General features: G+C 43.3%; 2 protein-coding genes across 2 annotated transcripts; both read right to left on the reverse strand.

Annotated features, from left to right (window-relative positions):
* Positions 1–1,904: 1,904 nt before the first annotated feature.
* LOC119240306 (olfactory receptor 7A17-like) lies at positions 1,905–8,564 on the reverse strand. The gene is made up of 2 exons (XM_054692924.1): positions 8,533–8,564; positions 1,905–2,856 (listed from the first exon to the last, which is right to left on the reverse strand). Exons 1-2 carry the CDS (start codon positions 8,562–8,564, stop codon positions 1,905–1,907), a joined length of 984 nt encoding a protein of 327 aa, XP_054548899.1.
* Positions 8,565–16,175: 7,611 nt separating this feature from the next.
* LOC119239806 (olfactory receptor 7A10-like) lies at positions 16,176–17,028 on the reverse strand. Its single transcript, XM_037504199.2, has 2 exons — positions 16,668–17,028; positions 16,176–16,382 (listed from the first exon to the last, which is right to left on the reverse strand). The coding sequence occupies exons 1-2, from the start codon at positions 17,013–17,015 to the stop codon at positions 16,176–16,178; spliced, it is 555 nt and encodes a 184-aa protein (XP_037360096.1). The 5' UTR covers positions 17,016–17,028.
* Positions 17,029–18,640: the final 1,612 nt, after the last annotated feature.

Here is an 18,640-nt window from a genome sequence, read left to right on the forward strand (position 1 = left end):
TAATTGTAATACAAAGCTATTAATTAAAGGAACAATCCCATTAAATTCTTTCCATGTCTTTTGAGTTCAGTTTTTAATTGTTAAATTGAAGTAATGTTTCATTATAACCTTATATATATTTCTGGTATACATGATTATTAATCCACATGAGTATATGCAACATTTAGTTCACTGCTAAAAGTTCAAATTTATCTTTCATTATACCGTTGTCCTCTTTCTGATTTAACCACATCCCTTCCCCAATCTTGCTGTTAGCCACTAATTATTCTTACATAGTCCAAAAGTATATTTTGTTTTATGGACATGATCTGTTTGTTTGTTTTCTTTATCACATATGAGTGAAATCATATGGTATTTGACTTTCTCTGCTTGGCTTATTTCAGTAAGGATAATTCTGATGTTTCCCTTCTGTTGTTGCAAATGGTGCAATTTCATCTTCTTAATATCCAAATAGTATTCCATTATCTCATAAACCATATCTTTTTGTCCTGTTATCAATCAGTTGGATTCATTCTACCTCTAGGCTATTGTAAATACCATTGCAGTAAACACGGGTGACACACAACTCTTTAAATAAGTGTTTATGGGGGTATTTTCCTGCTAAAAGCTCACAATGAGACAATTGGAACATAGGGAACTTATATTCTTAAATTTTGAGGGATTTCCATACTGCTTCCATAACAGATGCACAAGTTTCCCTTCCACCAACATTACATAAGTGTTTCCTCTTCCGGCAGGGACCCCTGTGAGCTCAGTGACCAGCACAGAACAGGAAATCTCCACCCTCTACCAGAGTGAGGAGATCAGAGTTTTCAGGGGAGCCCAGATGGCTTCTAAATGGATCCAGAGCACAGCAAAGGACAGTGGGGCAGAGAACAGAGCACTCCTTGTAAAGTTTGAAGCAGACTTACAGCATTTGCAACCCGGGTCCCTCAGTGGACAGCAGGGCTTGGGGCTGTGGTGTGGTCACTGCCTGTGGTCACAGCAGTGCAATGGGCACACTGAGCCTACGAAGGTGCCCCCTTCGTATCCAGGCCAGCTGAGTCCAAGATGGAACCCTGTGGACTAGACCCAGCTCCAGTCAGGAGGAGACTCAATCCGTGGCAGGAGCGACCAGAAGAAGGTGGGGAGGGAGTTGAGGACAACTGAAGATCACTTGGAGTTTCTGTGGAGGAAGGGGTGGAGGTGACAGAGTTCACGTCTCAACAAACTGAGACAACATTTAATTCCCAGACCCACGACTGTCTCCACCTGAAGCCAAGGAAATTTAGAAGAGAAACAATCAACCGAACCCACAGCACCCCAGCTATATACCTGGAAATGAGGTGACATAAATACTTAGAAATCAAGGAACATCTGAGCACAAGAAGGATAAAATAAGTAGCAGAACAGAAGTTCTGCTTCATATAGACAGGAGAGAGAAGCAGAGGAGTCTCGGCGAAGTCAATGAAACATTATTAAATACACCAGTGAGTTATGGGAGGTGACTCAGGGCAGACAGGCAGCTGCGAGGCAGTAGAAAGAAGATAAAGGAACATGGGAGCGCCTCACCAAAGAGATGGACAGTATTGAGAGAACAAAAAAGAGTCTCCGCATGTTCACAAAGACAGATACAGAAAGTGTTTTAAATAGAATTAAAATGCAAACAAAATAAATTCGGAAATGAGGATCCAGTTCTATAAAACACCCAATAAGGAAAACAGAGAGAAATGAGACACAGACACAGGAAAAATAAGGAAATGCTGCCAAATATCCCAGCCTCAGGGAGAAGTGGACACATAACGACTTTTCAAAAAAATCATACCTGAGAATTTTCCAACCTGAAGAGTGAAATAAGAACAAATAACTAGGAAGTACTGTGAGCCCTGCTGCTCCCAACCAGACAATCTGAGGAAGCGGCCCCGTCACGTTGGGGTTGCTCTGCAGCTGACGAGTCTCACCAGGGCCTGCTTTATGTCCCTGTTTCTGAGACTGTAGATGAAGGGGTTCAGCATGGGGGTGACCACCGTGTACATCACCGAGGCGATTGCACTGTCCCTGGAGTTGTGGGTAGCAGCAGAGCTGAGGTACACGCCGAGCCCCGTCCCGTAGAACAGGGAGACCACGGAGAGGTGAGACCCGCAGGTGGAGAAGGCTTTGTACCTGCCGCTCGCTGAGGAGATTTTCAAAACAGAGGACACAATCTTAGAGTAAGAGTAAAGGATGCCACTGAGAGGAATGATCCCCAGAATCCCCGTTGCTGAATATATCACCAGCTCATTGAGGAAGGTGTCAGAGCAGGCAAGCTGGATCACCTGGTTCAGTTCACAGAAGAAGTGAGGGATTTGCAGCTGTGAGCAAAAGGACAATCGCAAAACCATTAAGCTGAGTAATAGAGAATCCAGAAGACTTACCACCCAGGATGCAAGAAGCAGGAGGCCACAGAACTGGGGGTTCATGATGACCGTGTAGTGCAGGGGATGGCAGATGGCCACAAACCGGTCATAGGCCATGGCTGTCAAGAGGAAGTTATCCAGTCCTCCAAAGTGCAAGGAGAAAAACATCTGGCTGAGACAGCCCGCGTAGGTTATGGCTTTGTCCTGCGTCTGGATGTTCAGCAGCATCTTGGGGATGGTGGTGGAGGTGAAGCCAACGTCGGCAAAGGACAGGTTGGCGAGGAAGAAGTACATGGGGGTGTGCAGGCGGGGGTCCGTGACGATGGCCAGGATGATGAGGAGATTCCCAGTGACCGTGACCAAGTACATGGCCAAGAATGCCCAGAAGAGGAGGGGCTGCAGCGAGGCCTCTTCTGAGAGCCCCAGGAGGGTGAACGCTGTGGCGTGGGTTTGGTTTCCTGGCGCCAGGTCACTGGTGAGCCTGGGGGATGGAGACAGAAGTGATGTCAACTTAACCACAAATCAAGAAATGAGTTTGTCTCCACATCCTCACCAACATTTGTTGTTGCTTGTTTTTTACATATGTGCCATTCTCACTGGGGTAAGATGGTATCTCATTGTGGTTTGATTTTCATTTCCCTGATTACAAGTAATGTTCAATATTTTTTCTATGCCTGCTGGGTATGTGCTTTTCCTCTTTGGAAAAGTCTCTTTTTTTCTCTCTGCCCATTTTTTGACTGGGTTGTTGACTCTATTTTTGTTGAGTTTCCTCAGCTCTTTGTAGATCTTTGTGTTCTCTGCCTTATCATTAGTATTGTGTGCAAAAATTTTCTCCCAATCAGTAGCCCATCTCTTTGTTTTTGTTAAAGGAACTCTCTTGCACTTCTGGTGGGAGTGAAAGTGGCCAACCACTATGGAAAGCTGTGTGGAGTTTCCTCAACATGCTAAAAGAAGGAGCTTCCATATGATCCAGCAATTCCACTCCTAGGTATCTACCCCAAAGGACACAAAAATATTATTCCAAAGCACCTATGCACCCCTATGTTTATTGCAGCAATATTTACAGTATGTAAGCTATGGAAAGAACCCAAATGCCCCAAAGTAGCCAACTGGATCAAGAAGATGTGGTACATATACACAATGGAATATTACTAAGCAATCAAAAAAGATAAACTCATGCAATTTGCAGCAACATGGATGGAGCTGGAAAGGATCATGCTCTTGAAATAAGCCAGAAGAAAATGAAAAATACAGAGTGGTTTCACTTACAGGATGAATGTAGAGGATACAAATAAGGGGATCAGGGACAAAAGTTTTTATAATAAAGTGAAAATCAAAATGAACCAGCAACTATAAACTAGAGACATTCTGCAGGAGGGGAGAAGGTAGTTGGATCAAAACGGGTAGGAAGAGCACAAGGGACTGTGGTGATGGGACACGAGTCAATTGATGGTGGGAATTTCATGGGGACTGTAACTGAGATGAGAAAGCATACATTGAAAATAATGAAGGACGATGTAAAAATATATAAAAAATAAATAAAAATTTATAATATAAAAAAAGAGTTTAAATGGCATGATTTTATTTTAATACATTCAGTTAATGTATTTCATCTCATCATGATAGTACCTGTTATCTGAAATTATCTTTCTTTTTTTTTTTTTAAAGATTTATTTATTTAGGGCCTCCCCGGTCGTGCAGCGGTTGAGCGCTGGGTTGCGAAGCTGCCCGTGACCTCTGCGGCACTGGTTCGATCCCCGGCTGCTCCCCGGCCACCAGAGGAGGGTCCCACATGGTGCGCAGACCTCTCCTGCCGCCCGCTGCTCCCCTCAGCAGTGTACTTCGGTCCTTCTGCCTGCTCTGCTCCCCGCTCTGGCTCTGGTGAATTCTCTCTCCCTCTCGCGCTTCTGTACCCAGTGCATGTATAAAACAAACAAACAAACAAGTAAAATAAATAAATAAAGCATGCCTCTATTAAAAAAAAAAAAGACTTTAAAAAAAAAAGATTTATTTATTTATACAAGAACAGGCGTACAGGCCAGATGAACAGGAGGTGAGAGGATTCCCTGGAGACAGAGGGGGAACAGAACATGCAGGCTGACAAAACACAGTGCTTAGGGGAGCAGCGGGCGTGACAGGAGAGGTCTGCTGCGCCATGTGGGACCCTTGCCGGCCGGCCAGGATCGAACCGGCACTGCAGAAGCTGCGGACAACGTCAGAGTGCAGCACTCAACTGCCTGCGCCAACAGGGGAGGCCCCAAAATTTTCTTTTTTTTAAAGATTCATATATTTATACATACAAGTGCTGGGGTACAGGCCAGAGATGTGGGGGGGTGAGAGGATTCACCAGAGACAAGAGTAGAGAGCAAATCAGGCAGATTGACTGAAATCCACTGCTGATGGGAGCAGTGGGGAGACAGGAGAGGTCTGCTGTGCCATGTGGGTAGCTCCCTGGCCAGGGATTAAACTCATGTTGAGGTGGACAAGGATAGCTTGACAGTGCTGTGCTTAACCCCCTGCACCATCCGGGAGGCCCAATTTACCTGAAATTTTCAAGGCTATTCATGATTCACCTTCTCTTGAAGCTGAAAATAATTAGCCATTCTTACATCTAATCCAAACATTTTTCCAAGTCAAAATTTCTTTGAAAATGTCCTAACATTTTCTTTTAAATACATTGGACCAGTTACATTATCCAAATATTGTTGGAATCAAGGAGAAAAAGCAGTGAGACTACATTGAAAAATTCTAGCCCTAGGGCCTCCCTAGTGTCCTAGGGGTTAAGTCTCAGGCAACCACCAGGACTGCCTGAGTTTGATCCCCAGCCAAGGAGCTGACCCGCAAGGTGCAGCAGACCTCTCCTGTCTCCCCGCTGCTCCCCGAAGCAGTGGCTTTCAGTAGCTCAACATGTCTTGCTCCCCATTCTTATCTCTGGTGAGTCTTCTCACCCCCTGCACCTCTGGCCTGCACCCCAATTTTTCTATGTATAAATAATTAATAAATCTATTTTTTTTTTAAAGAAAAGTCCTAGCCCCAAACAAGTTTTCTTCTAAGTATGTGTGTCATCTCGGTAAATGATATTTCCTATGGTGATTATTAATGTTAAGTAAAATAGTGGAGTTGGATGAAGAGGTCGAATCTTGAGGAAACATGTATAATCACTTCCAATTAGGAGTCTTTGAACAAAAAATGTGAAGTCACCAGGATTTTTTATATAAAGGAGATATCACATGGCAACAATGTATGCATGAGAAGAACATTTGGGTTTGGGGAAATAGCCAGAAAAAGATGTTAGTACAGAGCATTCCTGGCACAGTTTCAGACCCCAGAAGCAGGGGTGTGACAAGAGGGGGCGCTCCAGTTTGGGGGTGAGAGGAGAGAGTGGGCAGGAGGCCCTGACACCCTGCTGCTGAGTGAGGTCCCTGCACATGACGTTGTACATTTGCTGATCTTCTAGATGTAGATTGTGTTACGTGTGCTGAGCCTAAGTGTGAACATTATGTATTACATGCATAAATGATCCGTCATTGAATCCCTACATAAAATACAATGTTTTCCCTCACATTTCGCCTAAATTCCAAATGTTTGATTACAGAAGACAGCTTCACTGGGACAGATGTCTCATCTGTGCTTCTCTTTACCTGTAATAATGGTTATTTCCCTGATTTCAGCCACACACACACTTTCTGATCCGCGCTTAGGGCCTTGTGTCCTTTTCATTGAGGCAGAGCTGAGAATTGGAAATCGCTATGGAGAGCGAAAGTAAGATGTGTTTTACTTTTCAAAGAATCAGCTGCCCAGAACTGTTGTACAGAAAGTTGTTATTTTCCTTTGCAATTTAAGACACTGGTTACCTAAATATCAAGAACCTTGCCCTGTATCCTTATTTATTCATATCTATTTGTAACTGAAGGAATATTGGGGTACCACTGCCAGGTATTGCCACCATAGTGCACCCACACCCACTCACCCATGTTCCACCACCACCGACCACTGTGCAATCTTCCCTCTTTGCTGTTTCCCTTTCCCCCAGCCCTCCCTGCTTGGTGGTACAGTTCTGTGGTCAACCCTCAAGGGTCAGATTCCCACCTTATCTTAATCTGTTCATTTAGTTACTTTATTCCAGATAGTGATCACATCACCTGATATTTAACATTCTCAAAACACATTTTCACTTAGCATTATGAGTTCACTTTCCATCCATGTTGCCACAAATGGCATATGTTTATCTTTTTCATGACTAAGTAGTATTCTACCGTGTGTATATACTACATCTTCTTGCTCTGTTCATATGTTCAGATGTTTCAGCTGTAATATGTAGTGCTGCAATAAACGCTGGAGTGCAGTTTTATTTCAAATTAATTTTTGAATTTTGTGACAGATGCCTCGGAGTTGAATTACTGGGTCATATGGCAGATCCATGTTTATTGCTGGTGCCACAACAGTCTGTCCCTTTCCTCCATGTCCTGTATTCCTGAGACTATCATATCCCACATGCGCTATTTCTATGTGCTCCGTCATGATCTGTTCATACATGTACAAAGGAAATGAGCACAGGACATTGAAAAGCTATTAGCAACCCCTTGCTTAGTGAGCAAAATGTAGAAATCAGCTATAAGTCCATAATGGACAAATAAAGAACATAATGTGTACATATGTTGATATAAAAATATATGCGCTGTATTATATGTGTACACGATTGCTCTTACTGTCCAAATGAATATACATGGATCGTGTAAAACATGGAATGAGTAACACACACACAGGATATGGTGTTGTTACAATACACATTCTATATAGTAAAATATCACATGATATCCAGTCAAGAGAAAGAAGGCACCACACAGGCACCTAAGAACATTCTGCTACGTGATAGAAGTCGAGGAACTACAGATACTGCTATCACTTCTGGGTGCGGTCCTGAAACAGACTGAATTGGTTACAGGGACCCGGGGTGGGACAGTTGTAAAAAGTTGTTTCAGGACACACATTGGAAGCTGCTGAATAAACAAGGTTCTGCACATCCACTGCATGTGACAGTCAGCAGTGCTTCCCTGCAACCTTCCCAGTTGTGAAGAGATTATTTCTTAATCATTTTCTGACAAAATAAATATTAATTTGTGTATTAAGGAGGTGTCAGCTAGTGCTGCAGGGGTCATCATATTACAGTAGATTTATATATCCAGTCAACATGTTTGTCTCCAACTTTCACACTGTTTCATGTCAACTAATATCAATGAAAATACAACAGATCACATCACAAAAGTGAAGAGACATAGTAATGAGGAAACACAGACGTGATGTGAACACAATGTGTTTGATAGGTTTAGTACTAAGACTGCAAGAACAGCCTATGTTTAACATACATCATGGGACACAAAGGATCGACTGAGGCCCACACACAAATTGAAAACTTTCAAACATTTTGTACAACAATCTCTGCATATATGGGGGAATTAACTGCCAAGTATTTTTTGTGAAAAGCTCCTATTCTATTTCAATATTTGAAAGAAAACCAGATAAAACCTCAGGCTGTAAGTAAATAAACTGTTAGAATGAGCACAATTTGTAGTTGAAAAAAGCAAAATTCTAACAAGCAAAGCCATGCAGATTGGCCAGTGCTAGAGTGGTTGCAAAGTTAAACTCTTTAGTCTCCCCCAACGGACAGTAAAGAAAAAGGATGACTTCTGTGAGCACCTGCTGTGAGGGAACACTACACACTGTTCCTCTCCTCAGCTGCTCTGTGAGGTCATCCGCCCCCATTACCCTGGATCTCTCCAACACAGATGCCCTGATCATCACCCCGTCCACTCCCGTATCCCCTTCCCATTAAACACTATATTTCCTGCTGCCTCAACTTGGCTGTGTCCTGACTTTGCTGGAACCACGTTAAGCCCCCCACTCCCCCTTCAGTCTTGTCCTAACAGATTTTCCTTCCTGTCTCTTCACTGTCAGCACCATCTCTGTATTGCTGAGAGCAGTGGACAGTTTTGAGTCACAAATTAAGTAACTTTATAAATTGACGAGTCAGTCAAGCAAGAGAACAAGGGAAACTCTTGTCCTGGGCCTGGTTTGATCTCTGTGACCTGAGGCAGAACTTCTCAGTTTGCATTTTCCCTGGATCTGTCCCAAGTGCCTGCTGGGCTCTGAGACTCACCTGGGTGGGGGCTGTGACAGGGGCTTCTCCATGTAGCGTCTGAGACCCTCCTGGACACTTGAGGATGGATCTGGGCTGTGTCACAGACAGGATCTCAGGAGGGCGCCTAGGGCTGGTCCCTGGGCAGAGGTCGGGCTCCACAGACAGGAATCATGTCCTCTCCGGTCCCGGGTGGGGCATTCTGAGAGACCGAAGGAGACAGGATATTTACCGCCCTCCACGCGGTCTCATTAGCCACACCTCACTCTCCTGCTCCAAGCTCTGAGCCCATGATTTCCCTGTGGACACTGGATTGGGCAAAAGGAAAGTTTCTTAATGATTCTCTGATCGCGAGAGACTAGATTAGATGTCAAGTGCATCCAGTTTTTTTACTCCCCGGCCTTCATGTTGTAACCAACCAGCACCCTTTTCTAATTCCATGTTCAAGTTTTCAAAAATCAAGATGAAAATGCAAACATTGTGCAAAAAAGGAAAAATGATGTAAAAAATAGATAATTTTTTTTTTTTTAAAAATCTGTGCTGAGGAACCCAACTTGACTTGGTGCCTGGATCATCAAGGCACAAATGTGTTGGGGGCAAAGACCCCACATCATATGTCTAGTGGTGCTATTTCCCTCTCATAAAGCAGCGAACCGAGCCCTCTATATAACACCTTAGCCACCACACTCCTTGTTTTCATGGCACTTTTGCAAAAGCAAATAGGAATTTCTTCTTTGTTTTTACTGTGATGTGACTGCAGCAGCCTTATGTTTGAAACTCCAGAAGGAAACACCTGTGTTCCTAACCAGCTAAATGTGCAGGGCCAAAAAGTGAAGATTTTGGTAGCTCCGCACTCACTCTGAAGCCCGTGCGCCTCCTCTGACCCCCGAGACTAAGCACGTGTCCTGCTTAGCAGCACAGGCAACTGCTAACACACTTCACTGCTTCCAGCGTGAGGTGCTACCCACAACAGTCCACTCCTGACACCGAGCGTCCCATCCTCACAGGTCACCACATCATCCGAGCAGCAGTTGTCTGAGCAACCTCTGAATCGTGCCCAGACTTCACTGCCAAAGCAGGGTCCTTGACAGCCCCAGTGAGGCAGAAGCAGGCGCTACAATGAACTCCAAGTGAGGGTAGCCTTCTGCACATCTAGCAGCCAGAGGAAGGGCTTGTGGTGACCTGTGAAGAATCGCCTCAGTACTGAAAATCTCCTTATTCTTACTGTCCACTTTCTTGTCCTCAGTGTCCACTTTGTTGCCACACAACACAATAGGGATGTTTTCACACCCCAGCAGGTCTCCTTGCAAGTTAGGCACGTTCTGGGAAATAACTGGATGTGACATCAGACAATCCAGTGGCACCCTGGGCTTGGCCTGACAGCCTCTCTCTCCGTACAGATGTCTCCCAACCAGCTGTGCACCTCCCAGTGAACTGGACCCGTCTGTCTCTTTTGTTGTGGAACAGGAGAGGAAGGACCTCAACAGCTCAGATTCTTCCTATGTCTTTAATTTTCAGAATTATGCTGTTCAATTCCACCCTCCCCTTCAGCAGGTGTCTTGTTGCTGTAGTGCTGTTTTCTTGGACTGTACAGAGCATTCGGGTTGCTATAGGCCCAATTATTTATGTTCTCCTGTGTTTCCCTTGCTGCTGGAGATGATTCCAGGAAAACATCTGAAATTTATGTTGCAGAGTTCTCTTCTATGTGTGTTATGATTTTGGGTCTTTTTTTTTCATTTTCTGGATGATGCTTTGTGTAGGATGTTCATTGAGACCACACTGATTTTTCTAATCCATGAGCAAGAAATAACTTACCATTTCTTTGTGTCTTATTCTATTAATTTTAAATGAGTCTTATAATTTTCATTATACAAACCCTTCACATCCTTTGTTAAGTTTACTAACTAGATATTTAACTTTTATTTATTTTGGTGTGATTGCAAATGGGATCTATTGCATAATTTTCATTTTCTCATTTTTAAAAAAATATTTATTTATGTATGCATACAAGAGCTGGGTACAGGCCTGTAGTGTAAGGGGTGAGAGGATTCACCAGAGACAGAGTGGGGAACAGAACAGGCCAATTGCTGAAATACATTGCTGAGGGGAGCAGGGGCTTGCCAGGAGAGGTCTGCTGCACCATGTGGGTTGCTCCCTGGCCGGCCAGGGATCAGACGCATGCTGCAGTGGCTGCAGATAGCTTCATAAGTTGCGTCTTAACCCTTTGCGCCACCAGGGAGGTCCCTAATTTTTCTTCTTCTAACTCATTGTTTATATATAGGAAAACAGCTGATTTTGTTTGTTTATATCCTGCCACTTTAACTGAACTGGCTTATTGTTTCAGTTAGATCCAACATCCATGTATGCTGAAAAGCCTAAAAATTGGACATAAATGGAACTCATCCTGAAATAATAAAAACTATTTCTATGTATTTAATTTTCAAAACACCCAGCTGAATATTGGTTTATTCTTCCCACACTAATAGACACAAGAAAACAGATTCAGGGGCATCTTTTATAAAAATAATATAAGAAAGCAGTTGAAGCTTGTATCATGTTTTGTGTATTATGTATAAAGGGATCCATACAGTATGTATGCCTAATTTTTTTTTTTTTTTATAGAGGCATGTTTATTTATTTATTTATTTGTTCGTTTGTTTCGTTTATACATGCACTGGGTACAGTCAGAAGCGCGGGAGGGTGAGAGAATTCACCAGAGCCAGAGCAGGGAGCAGAGCAGGCAGAAGGACAGAAGTATACTGCTTCTGCGCACCATGTGGGACCCTCCTCTGGTGGCCGGGGAGCAGCCGGGAATCGAACCGGCGCTGCAGAGGCTGCGGGCAGCTTCGCAACCCAGCGCTCAACCGCTGCGCCACCGGGGAGGCCCAAGTATGCCTAATTTTTTATGAGTCCTATAATTGAGTAATTTAACATTTCATTTTATAATGCAAAATATCTTCATTATTCACTTTGAAACATTACTTAATTTTTAAGTTAGTAAACTTAACAAAGGATGTGAAGAGCGTGTATAATGAGATGTATGTCTTGTGTGTTTTCCCTGTATTTCTTCTACGTATTTTATATTGTCAGATCTTATGTCCAATTCTTTTATCCATTTTGAGTTGATTTTTGTGCACAGTGAGAGGTAAAGGTCTAGTTACATTTTTTTGCATGTGGAGGTCCAGTTTTCCCAGCACCATTTAAGTTATCCAACCATAGCCAGGTTGCCTGTCCACTGGGAAAACAATCAGCATTCTCTAGAACACTTAAAATGGACTCAGAGGGCCTCCCCGGTGGCGCAGCGGTTGAGCGCTGGGTTGCGAAGCTGCCCGCAGCCTCTGCAGCGCCGGTTTGATCCCCAGCTGCTCCCCGGCCACCGGAGGAGGGTCCCACATGGCGCGCAGACCTCTCCTGCCGCCCGCTGCTCCCCTCAGCAGTGTACCTAGGTCCTTCTGCCTGCTCTGTTCCCCGCTCTGGCTCTGGTGAATTCTCTCACCCTCCCGCGCTTCTGACTGTACCCAGTGCTTGTATAAATAAATAAAAATAAATCTTTAAAAATAAAATAAAATAAAATGGACTCAATCTTTTTTTAATGTCTTATATAGGAATTTTATTTCTTTTTTTAATACTTTTTCTTATTTATTTTTGAACAGTATTTGCTTCTCCCCGATCCCCTCAGATTGAGTCCCCATAGAATTTCCTTCCCTAAGACACCCGTGCACCATCACCACAGTCCCCTGAGCTCCTCCCTCCCTCCCTCTTATCCCTTTCCCTCCTCCTCCCCTGCAGGACGTCTCTGATTTGTAATTGTCTGTTTTTGCTTTGTTGTGTTTTGTACTGTTATTATTTTTTTCACACTGATGTCTTATTTGGGTCCCCTATATTCCTGTAATAAGTGAAACCATCCAATATTTTTCTTTTTTCTTCTGGCTTATTTCACTGAGCATCATTCCTTCTAGCTCCATCCATGTTGCTGTGAATGGCATGAATTTATCTTCTTTGATTGCTGAATAATGTTCCATTGTGTATATGTACCACATTTTCTTGATCCAGTCATCTATTTCTAGGCATTTGGGTTGTTTCCAGGTTTTACCTATTGTAAATAGTGCTGCAATAAAAATAGGGGTACAGGTGGTCTTTTGAATCAGTGTTTTTGTGTCCTTTGGGTAGATCCCTAGGAGTGTAATTGCCAGTCGTATGGTAGCTCCATTTTTAGTAGATTGAGAAGCCTCCACACAGCTCTCCACAGTGGTTGGACCAGTTTGCACTCCCGCCAGCAATGAAGAAGAGTTCCTTTTTCACCACATCCTCACCAACATTTGTTGTTGCATGTGTTTTTGATATGTTCTGTTCTCACTGCTGTAAGATGGTATCTTGGTGTGGTTTTGATTTGCATTTCCCTGATGATAAGGGGTGTTGAACATTTTTTCATATGCCTGTTGGCCATTTGCATTTCCTCTTTGGAGAAATGTCTTTCAAGTTCTTCTGTCCATTTCTTGACTGGATTGTTTATTTTGTTTTTGTTTGTTTCACTATCACTGCTTTGGGTGATGAGTCTTTAAAGATGTTTCTGAGATGTATGTCTTGTAGTGTTTTCCCTATGTTTCCTTCTATATATTTTAAGGTTTCAGGTCTTATGTCCAGTTCTTTTATCCATTTTGAGCTGATTTTTGTGCACGGTGAGAGGTGGTGGTCTAGTTACATTTTCTTTTGCATGTGGAGGTCCAGTTTTCCCAACACCATTTATTGAACAAAGTGTCTGTGTTCCATTGCATATTCTTTGCTCCTTTGTCAAAGATTAGTTGTTCATATAATTGTGGCTTTATTTCTGGGCTCTCTATTTGGTTCCATTGGTCTGTGTGTCTGCTTTTGTTCCAATACCAAACTGTTTGCATAAGAGTGTTCATAGTAATCTCTGATTATTCTCTTGATTTCTACTGAGTCTGTTGTGATTTCTCCTCTTTCATTTATAATCCAATTTATATGTGTCTTTCTCCCTTGAAACGTAAGTTAATTTTAATACAAAGCTATTTATTAAAGGAGACACTCCCATGAAATTCATTCCATTTCCTGTGAGTTTACATTTCCATTTATTACACTGATGTAACCTTACATTATAACGTTATATGAATTTCAGGTATGCATGATTATTAATCAACATATGTATATGCCACATTAAATTCACTACTAAAAGTTTAAATTTATCTTTCATTATACCTTGTCCTCATTCTGATTGAACTGCCTCCCTTCTCCCATCTTTCTGTGAGCCACTAATTGTTCTTATATAGTCCAAAAGAATATTTTGTTTTATTGACATGATCTGCTAATTTGTTTTCTTTATTACATATGAGTGAAATCACATGGTATTTGACTTCCTCTGTTTGGCTTGTTTCAGAAAGGATCATTCTGTTCTTATCCTTTTGTTCTTCCAAATATAAATAGTATTCCGCTATCTACATATACCACATCTTTCTGGACATTTGTCAATCAGTGGAGACTTGGATTTTTTCTACCTCTTGGCTATTGCAGTGAACATGGATGGAAAACACCTCTTGGAATTAGTGCTTTTTATGTGTAGTTAGCAGCTAAATACTCAGAAGTAAGACATTTGCGTCATAGGAAACATATTCTTCAATGATTGAGTAATTTCCATACAGCTTTCCATAACAGATGCACAGGTTTACATTCCATCAACACTGTATAAGTGTTTCCTCTTCTGCCCCAGGACCCTTTGAGCTCAGTGACAGCACAGGAAAGGAATCTCCACCCATTTCCAGAATTAAAAGATCAGAGTTTTCAGGCAGAGCCCAGATGGCTTCATAATGGATCCCAGAGCAGAGAAAAGGATGGGTGGGACAGAGAACACAGCACTTCTTTGCAACGTATCAAGCAGACTTGCAGCATTTGCAACCAGGGTCCCTCAGTGGACAGCAGGGCTGGTGCCTGTGGTGGTCATTAACTGTTTCCACATGTGTGCAGTGGGCACAAGCCCACATAGGTGCCTCCTACATATCAGGGTCAGCTGATTCTACAGCTTGAACCCTGTGGACTAGACCCTGCTCCAGTCACCAGGAGACTCAGCCTGTGGCAGGAAGTACCAGACAGAGGTGGGAAGGGAGGTGAGGACAACTGAAGACCAATTGGAGCTGCTGTGAGAGAGGGAAGGAGTTGGAGGTAACAGAGTTCACTTCTCAACAAACTAACACATTTAAGTCCCAGACTCCCCACTTCTCACCTCACCCCAAGGTAAACTAGAAGAGAAACAAACTAACCCCCGGCACCCCAGCTGTGCACCTGGAAATGAGGTGACATCAATACTTAGAAATCAAGGAACATCCGAGCATAAGAAGGGAAAAAAGTAGCAGAACAGAAGTTCTGGCTCATAAATACAGGAGTGAGAAGCAGAGGAGTCCCAGCGACATGGAGCAACAACATGAAATACACCCGTGAGTTATGGGAGGTGACTTAGGGCAGACGGGCAGCTGCGAGACCTTGGAAAGTAGATCAAAGCACTGGAGAGTCTTCACCAAAGAACTGGACAATATTGAGAGAACACAAATCACTTCAGAAATATAGGGCCCAAGTGTAGAAATCCCCCAAGTAGGAAAACAGAGAGAAATAAGACAGACATAGGACAAATAAGGAAATGCTACAAAGAATGTCAGACTCAGTGAAGAGTGGACACGTAAGAATAGTGGATGACCCAGAAGATGAAGAGGCAAGAGAGGAGTGATGCTTTTCAAAATAATCACAGCTGAGAATTTTCCAAACCTAAAGAATGAAATAAGTATGAATGTGCAGGATGTAGTGATAACACCCAAAATTCAAAGTGAAGATGAACTACACCATAACACCTCACTGTTAAATTACAGAAAATCAGGAAAAAGAGGAAGAATTTTAAAAAGGCCTGAAAATAAGAGAATTTACAAAGGCATCGAAAGTAGACTTTCGTCAGATTTTTCCCCAGTCACTCTCGAGGACAGGGGAGAAGTGAAGTGCTAATAATCCTAAATACAAAGACTTCCAACCAAGAATACTCTGTCCTGCAGAATTATTCAATTATGGAAGTGAATAAAAAAAAAAGCTTCCCAAAGAAGTGAATGGAGTTTATCCCTGTCAGGTGCCTGCCTGACCATAAAAGCCAAAAGGGTTCTTCCACAATAAAGAAAAAATGAAACACAAATCCTGAGCACAATGACATCAGCAGGAATATTAGGGGTCAATGACAAAGCACTTAAAGGTAGGAAGGAAGTTACAGAAGTAGGGACAGTTGAGGATTAGCCCTGGATGCTCATGTATAGTTTGATATGACAAGAGTTTTCTGCAGATAATCATTAATTTGCTTGTTTTTACATAATACAGTTGTACATTTTTCTTCCATTTCTTTCTATTGTTTTGTAGGTACCCAATTTCCTCTTTTAAACATTTTACTAAAGAAAAATTTGCTCTCACGATGTTTTTGGTAACACTGAACCCAGTACACAGAACAATAAAAAATAATTAAGGAAACACGGAAAACATATTTATAATGTATAAAAAACTGATATCAAACTGCATGTAAGACAAACGACAGGTTATGTCTACCTGAGGACAGGATCATGACTCAGTCCACGGACTGTGAGCCCTGCAGCTCCCGACCAGACAATCTGAGGAAGCGGCCCCCGTCACGTTGGGGTTGCTCTGCAGCTGAAGAGTCTCACCAGGGCCTGCTTTATGTCCCTGTTTCTGAGACTGTAGATGAAGGGGTTCAGCATGGGGGTGACCACCGTGTACATCACCGAGGCGATTGCACTGTCCCTGGAGTCGTGGGTAGCAGCAGAGCTGAGGTACACACCGAGCACCGTCCCATAGAACATGGAGACCACGGAGAGGTGAGACCCGCAGGTGGAGAAGGCTTTGTACCTGCCGCTCGCTGAGGAGATTTTCAAAACAGAGGACACAATCTTAGAGTAGGAGAAAAGGATGCCACTGAGAGGAATAAGCCCCAGAATCCCTGCTGCTAAATATATCACCAGCTCATTGAGGAAGGTGTCAGAACAGGCAAGCTGGATCATCTGGTCCAGGTCACAGAAGAAGTGAGGGATTTGCAGCTGTGAGCAAAAGGACAGTCGCAAAACCAGTAAGCTGTGTAATAGAGAATCCAGAAGACTTAACAGCCAGGATGCAAGAAGCAGGAGGCCACAAAACTGGGGGTTCATGATGACCATGTAGTGCAGGGGATGGCAGATGGCCACAAACCGGTCATAGGCCATGGCTGTCAAGAGGAAGTTGTCCAGTCCTCCAAAGAATATGTAGAAAAACACCTGGCTGAGACAGCCTGCGTAGGTTATGGCTTTGTTCTGTGTCTGGATGTTCAGCAGCATCTTGGGGACGGTGGTGGAGGTGAAGCCGATGTCCGTAAAGGACAGGTTGGAGAGGAAGAAGTACATGGGGGTGTGCAGGTGGGGGTCCGTGACGATGGCCAGGATGATGAGGAGATTCCCAGTGACCGTGACCAAGTACATGGCCAAGAATGCCCAGAAGAGGAGGGGCTGCAGCGAGGCCTCTTCTGAGAGCCCCAGGAGGGTGAACGCTGTGGGGTGGGTTTGGTTTCCCGGCGCCAGGTCGCTGGTGAGCCTGGGGGATGGAGACAGAAGTGATGTCAACTTCACCACAGCAGAGCGATCAAGACATGAGTTTAAATGGTTTGATTTTATTTAAAACATGTTTAGTTAATAAATTTCATGTTATAGAGCTAGTGCCTGTTCCCTGAATTTTCAAGGCGGTTGAATGACCCACCTTCTCCTCATTCTGAAAATAATTAGCCATTCTTACATCCAATGAAAATATTTTCCAATTCAAAATTTTTTTGAAAATTTTCTGAGATTTTCTTTTAAGTACGTTTTACCAATGATATTATCCAAATATTGTTGGAATCATGGAGAAAAAACAGAAAAATCCTAACCCCAGGACCTCCCTTATAGCCTAGGATTTTAGTGTCAGGCTATCTCCAGACAGCCTGAGTGATCTCCAGCCAGGGAGATGACGCACATGGCACAGCAGACCTCTCTTCTCTCCCTGCTGCTCCCCTCAGCAGTGTTTTTCAGTAGATCCATCTGTCTTGCTCCCCAATCTTGTCTCTGGTGAGTCCTCTCACCCCCTGCACCTCTGGCCTACACCCCAGGTCTTCTGTGCATAAATAGTAACAAATATAAGTGTTAAAAAATATATCCTAGGGCCTCCCCGGTGGCGCAGCGGTTGAGCACTGGGTTGCAAAGCTGCCCGCAGCCTCTGCAGCGCCGGTTCGATCCCCGGCTGCTCCCCGGCCACCGGAGGAGGGTCCCACATGGTGCGCAGACCTCTCCTGCCGCCCGCTGCTCCCCTCAGCAGTGTTCTTCGGTCCTTCTGCCTGCTCTGCTCCCCACTGGCCCTGGTGAATTCTCTCACCCTCCTGCACTTCTGACTGTACCCAGCGCTGGTATAAATAAATAAATAAATAAATAAATAAATAAATAAATAAATAAATAAATCTAAAAAAAAAAAAAAAAATATCCTAGCCCCAAGAAAGTTTTCTTAAGTATCTGTGTGGTCTCATTAAATAATATTTTATATGGTGATTATTATTGTTAAGTAAAATAATGGATTTGGATGAAGAGGTAGACTCAGAAGGAAACTTGTATAATCACTTCCAATGAGGAGACTTTAAACAAAAAATCTGAAATCAACGAGATTTTTTATGTGAAGACCATATCACATGGCAACAATATATGCATGAAAAGAACTTTTGGCTTTGGGGAAATACCAGAAAAAGATGTCAGTACAGCAGGTTCCTGGCAGTGTTACAGAAGCAGAAGTTGGGGTTGACAGGAGGGGGCCCTCCAGGTAGGGGTGGGATGAGAGAGGTTGGCAGGAGGCCCCGACATCCTGATGCCTTGGAAGTTCCTGCATGAGGCATTGTATATTTGCTGAGTTTCTACAGTGTGGATTGTGTTACATGTGCTGTGCCTAAGTGTGAGTGTTATGTATCACACCTGTAAATTTTCCGTAATTTAATCCCTCCATAAACTATAATGTCTTTCCCTTCCCTTATATTTCACCTCAATTCTGAGTATTTGATTATAGAAGACAGCTTCAACGTGGGACAAATGTC

The sequence above is a fragment of the Talpa occidentalis genome, unplaced genomic scaffold (assembly GCF_014898055.3).
Source record: "Talpa occidentalis isolate TD23 unplaced genomic scaffold, MPIMG_talOcc4v2.1 talOcc4.12, whole genome shotgun sequence".
Taxonomy (NCBI): domain Eukaryota; kingdom Metazoa; phylum Chordata; class Mammalia; order Eulipotyphla; family Talpidae; genus Talpa; species Talpa occidentalis.